Genomic DNA, 6,000 nt, shown 5'->3' with positions numbered 1-6,000 from the left:
TCAGCATGAATAAAAACTTTTCAAAACGACAAACACAAGTGTTTTCTTGATGAAGATTTAAAAGAATTTTTGAATGAACTTGGAATTGTCTCTAGACATTTTACTAGATGCCATACTTATTCCAAAGTAAAATAATTTTATGGTATGCAATTAAGAGCATCATGAAAACAATTTTATTAATCTTTTCTCATTCACTAAAGGAAGGAAATATATTAAGTTCAGCTTCCTTTAAATACTAAAATACAATATGTCCTACATATTGTAACTAAACAATGCACAGTTCCATTTAAAAGATAAATTACAAGTAGGCCAATACATTTAAAATAATCCTTGTGGTGCCCTAGCTAGGTTTCTCAATGGTTAGAGCATCAGTCCATGGACTGAAGGGTCTCAGGTTTGATTCCTGTCAAGGGCATATCTTGGTTGCAGGCACGTGTGGGAGGTAACCAATGTTTCTCTCTCTGTCTCTCCCCCTCCCTTCCACTCTCTAAAAATCAATGGAAAAAAACATGCTCAGGTGAGGATTAACAAAAAAACAAACAAACAAATAAATGTAAATAAATAAAATAAGCCTAGTGGTGTTCTTTGTAAATACATATATTCCATATTCCAAAAGGTATATTTTTATAAAATTATTTTCCTACTATTAAGCTGAATATTATCGTTATACTAAGGTCATATGAATTTGAAACTGAAATTATAAAGATTTTTCATCCCAGCTACTTCTTTCACACAAAAAAACACCTGAGACCTAAAGTGGCTAAGCTTTTGTCCAAAATCATGATTGGGAAATCCATGGATTGAAACCAAGTGTCCTAATTCCCAAGGAAATGATGTTCTCTCTATACAAAAATTTCTTTATTATTTGAAAATCTATCAGCATGTAGATGGAAACTAAGTTGATATATTTGTTAGATGTTTCTATACTTGAATATATATTATTTGTTCATTTATAGCACTAACAATGCTTTTAAGCTTGAGCTCCTAGAAGGCTGCGATCATGTATGTCTCACTCTCAGCTTATCTAAGAACCTCTTATAAAGAATGGTAATCAACAAGATTAAAACACAATGTAGTAATAATTTAATAAAATTATTTGATTTCCAGTGGAAGGCTTAAGAAAACCTCCATAAAGATGAGTCCATAGCCCTAACTGGTTTGGCTCAGTGGATAGAGCATCAGCCTGCGGACTGAAGGGTCCCAGGTTCGATTCCGGTCAGGGCATATACCTTGGTTGTGGGCACATCCCCAGTAGGGGGGTGTGCAGGAGGCAGCTGATGGAGGTTTCTCTCTCTTTGATGTTTCTCATTCTCTATTCCTCTTCCTTCCACTCTGTAAAAAAAATCAATAAAATATATTTTTAAAAAAAAAAGATGGGTCCATAAATACCCCAGGAGGAAACCCAGCATGGTTTTATTTGAAATAAAGGACTCTTTACAGACTTATCCAACTAGCGCGTTAAAGGAGCATCCTCCGACTCTACCAAGACTCTTGAAAGAAGTTTTATTTTTATTGGCTTTATACCTCGTTTGGTTATAAATCCCTCTTCTTACACTTTCTTTCCCCTATTCAAATCTTCCCAGAATTACCCTATTCCAAATATTACTCTTTTATCCTAATAAAACCTCCAGCTACCTATAAAGCTTCTCTTTATCTATTTCATATTAAAGTGTAAGTAGCTTATAGGTCTAAATATGAGGAGTGATGTCTCAAGAATTCAGTTTTAAAGTGAGGTTCCTTTTGTTCAAAATTGTCCTTAACTAATGTAGTGAGTGTAAATTAATGTAAATAGTGATCCTTTGCTATATCAGCAACTCTGTGCCCCAACCTCCTCTGGGGGCCACTGAAGTCTCCTGACCCCCTACATTCCAGAAATAGGGGTCAGCAACTGGGTGCCCCACTTGTGAAAAGCTGTTGACCTCTGGGAGGGAGTTTGTATGGAAGCAAGTGCTAATTTTCAAAATGTGGCTGGGTGTGATAGCAGCAACCTCACCTCATCGCAATGCCCCTTGGAATGTTTTCTCGTCAGAAGGTCTAGAAGTGATCTGTCATCACTGGTCAGTGGTACAAGCAGCTCATTCTTGTATCTTTGCCCTTCTCCCCTGGACCTGAAACAAAACATACCACACTGCCCTCCTCACATTTGAATTTGCATGTGTTCAACCTCTGTCAGGGGTTCACCTTCAGTGGCATGGTCAGAGCACCAAGAAATTATATTTAACACATGAAAAAGGAAAAAGGGGGGAAAAAGGTCATTTCTCCACGCCTTCTAGTGGAAAGCTACAAAATTTGTGTTTGGGGTATGCTATGTGTGTGCTTATTCTTGGAGCAACATTTATGGACATTTTAAATGATTACCCTCTAACGTCATAAAAGGCTTTAGTAACACACTTTAATATATAATTTCTTAAGCACTTTTAAAAATAAAATACAGATATATAATTATAATTACCAATGCATGTATGTCATTTAATATAATGATAAAAAGACTAGTCATTGAAGTGACATGTGATTAATATTTACAGAATAACCAAAGGAAACAGCATTTGTACAATATTGCTAAATAAAAAAGATTAATAATACTCGTATTAAGGTTTCATTTCAAACCACCAACAGCAAAAAGGAAAATGCTTTCCTTATTAATGCATATGTGTACAGATCATTACTTCCATGTTTTCTGAATATGGAAAAATCTTGTCCTCCTTGAATTATACAAAGCACTAAGGCTGGGATGTACTCATAGGACTTCTCCCATGTCTTTGTCAATCTATTAATACCATACACAAATAGCTTATATAGACCCACCTATTGGAAATATTTCATGTCCCTTCATGCTAATCTTAAATTTAAAAATCAAAATTAATTTGATGAACTGTTACAGAATGCATGAGGAAACTTATCAATATCTATAAACAGGGTCACAACCTGTGCAAATCCTGTTGAAATAGTAATCCCCGAAACATCTAACAGCTGTGCTGCTTGAAAGACCATCAAGAGCTACACTCTTTCCCCATCTAAACTAGGGATGAGTTAAAGCAACTCTGTTTAGCACTAAAGGCAATCACACTGCTTTTGCTTGGAAAATATATGAACTGCAATGAGTTGATGGACAGACACATTGTTTTAGTTTCTCAACAGACATATGGTAATGTTTCTCACCATGCATTTGTAGCCTTTTCTATTCATCTCATAATGAGCTATCAAGGTTACTTGTTCTGATATTTTAAACCATGTATACATTATTTTAGGAATTTTTAAAAAATGAATGCTGTTTTCTTTTTCAAAGTTAAAAATGCTGTTGAGGTTAAAAGTTTTATGGCTCCTTTATCATAATTGGTATCTTCCTCCTTATTCCTCCAAGAGGGCCTTTATAGTACCGGGTTTTGGCCTTTGCACTACAGCCCCCAAAAGACAGATTGCTGGAGATAACCCCCTGAAATTCCTTACAGTGTTACTTAACACCATAAAGGCCTAGAATCTATCTGTTTTGGGATTCAGACAGAGAGACAAGGTTAAGAAGGGGAGAGGTTTCAATTTGTAGGAGTTACAAGACATAAATAACTAGCATAAATGCCTTTTTCCTTGCTAATAGACTATGGGTCAGGAATCTCACAGCAAGATGGAAAAAAATATCCTGAATGAAAAACCACACTATAAAAATCTAAGGGATAATTGACAATATTATTCCTCTTGATTTAAAGAGATAAACATTTCTTATTGGAATCAAAGAATTTGATGTGGATTTGTTTTCTCTTTGCCATTCCATTCATATATCCCTTCCCCAATGAAAACTGGAACTTAAAAATGTTTACAGAACACTCTTTAATGGACTAGTTGGTAAACTAAATAAAATGAGCAAAAATCCAAAATAATGGAAATTTATTCTCTGCAGATGAATAAACACCTCTTATATACCCATTGGGAAATGGGGGGGAAAATCACAAGCCTCTCTTCCACCTTCCTTAGGGAAATAATTATTATGGGTTATGGATTTACAGAACCACGGTCATATACTATCTGTGATAAGCAAACAGGAACACAAAAGCTAACCCTTCACAATTATAATACTTCAGAACTAACACTAAAACTTCGACTGGCTTTTGCATTTTAGTTTCTCACACTGTGCCCAACAATAACAGAAATCACAAGATTCCGTGTGCTGGTTACTGCTGTTTATCAACACTCAAGTATGAAATGGCCTAGAGCATTTTTCTGATAAACTATTATAAGTCTTAGCCTGGTTTGTATCATTGCCAAGTTTTAAGTTTGCTGTTTGGTTTTTGAAAGAGTCTGAGAACTCTGGTTAAACATACTACATTTATGTCAATACTCTGTGCAACTGGATGTAGTAGGGGGGAAAACAGAAAGAGGATGTGATTTTGTAGACTTCAAAACTCCACATGCTATGTACAGTATACATATACACCATAGATAATTACGATCTCACCATGAGAAAGTAAAAAAACAAAACAAAAAAACTCAGTGAACATTCATTTTCTATTATATGTACATTTTACAAGCTACTCATAGTTTCTTTTCATATTGCTTTTTCTTAAAAAAAAAAAGAGAGAGAGAGAGAGAGAGAGAGAAAATGAGGACAGAAAATACATTAGATCAATTCGAATGTATATTAGACTTAAAGGCTTCATCAGACCATATGTGCAGACACTTGAGATGATGACAGAGTTAAACTTCCTAGGGTCCTAGAGTCAAAGAAACTCTGCTGGCCCCCACTGCTAAGCAGGTGCACTCCTTCCACAGGAGGCAACATCTGCCGATCAGTCATGGTCCCACTCGGTGAGGACCCCAAGAAACTTCCTTGGGAAGAAACAATTTTCTCAGGGCTGGCAGCCAGTTTGGGGGATGTGGAGAAGTTATATCCATACAAGGCACAGGGGCTGTGTAACCTGAAAGTGTTATAGGAACCCTGATGGGTCTGGTTAGCAGCAAAGGCGTTGCTGGAGGGTGAAGGCATGATGTACTGGAGCTGAGGGGACATCCCCGAAATCTGCATGGACAGGCTGGTCTGTGGGCAGCTGAAGGTGTCCCCATCAGCGCCACCCATCGACATATTCACAGAGGCGCTGCTGCTCACGCCCACATAGGAGGGAGTCCTGGGCGGGGCGAAGGTGTCGCTGGTCTGGTTGGTGAGCCTATTGTAGGTCTCTGCCAAGGATGTGCTGTATCGGTTGAGGGTGAGGCCTGACCGGGTGCAGGCGGAGTAGTCAGCCGGGGCCAGACTACACAGCTGGCTGGTATTGGGCCCCAGATGGAAGGCAGGAGAGGAGCAAGGGGAACCAGACAAAAGATGAGGATGGGTGGCAGCAACGCCATTCCCAGAACCTTGGAGTAAGGTGGAGGAACTTGTATTTCCTACGAGAGAAGGTGAAATGGAAAGAGCAATAATTCCACAGCCGTATTTTCTTTTCAATTTTATCAACAAGAGCTAGATACTGACTTTCCCAAGCAATTTTATAACATATAAATTTCATCTTCCTATGTATCTTGTTCCAAAAGTATAACCATTGGCTCTCTTCTACCAAGCTTTTATCTTTTCTTTCAGCAGAGCTTGCTCTGGATCAATATATTTGCTTGCAAGAAAAAAGAAGGAATTCAAAGGATAGAGCACATCTTGCCTCAAACACATCTGCAGCTGGCCACTGAAAGTTTGCGTGTGCCAATGACTGTACTGCGCAGAACTTTACATTTTTTCATTTCCAACCAGAAACAGGTTGGAGCATCCCATGCTAACACAAGAACAGATGGCCAACAAACAAGTAGTCCTGTGAAATAGAGAGGGTGGCAAGCCCTATGTCCAATCAACAACAGTGATGGTGGCTGAATCCCCTCTCTGGATTTGCTGGAAGATTGGTGTTTGCAAACGTGACAGAACTTAGGGGGAGAGAAGAATTCCAATGGACTGGACAGGTTGTAAAACAGTCATTGCACTAGCAACAGTGTTTTATATAGCTTCTCAAAATAACCTAAAGTCCAATTCAA

The 6,000-nt window shown here is 37.9% G+C and overlaps 1 protein-coding gene across 1 annotated transcript in view; it reads right to left on the bottom strand.

The window, feature by feature from the left end:
- Positions 1-2,375: 2,375 nt before the first annotated feature.
- Positions 2,376-6,000, bottom strand: part of TBX18 (T-box transcription factor 18) — a 29,177-nt gene continuing 25,552 nt past the window's right edge. The window contains exon 8 of the mRNA XM_036318111.1: positions 2,376-5,373. Within this exon, the coding sequence (XP_036174004.1) occupies positions 4,649-5,373 (725 nt within the window). The 3' untranslated portion in view covers positions 2,376-4,648. The remainder of the gene's footprint in view (positions 5,374-6,000) is intronic.

Source organism: Myotis myotis, unplaced genomic scaffold (genome assembly GCF_014108235.1).
Source record: "Myotis myotis isolate mMyoMyo1 unplaced genomic scaffold, mMyoMyo1.p scaffold_m19_p_7, whole genome shotgun sequence".
NCBI lineage: Eukaryota > Metazoa > Chordata > Mammalia > Chiroptera > Vespertilionidae > Myotis > Myotis myotis.
This window is presented reverse-complemented; position numbering and strand designations above follow the sequence as displayed.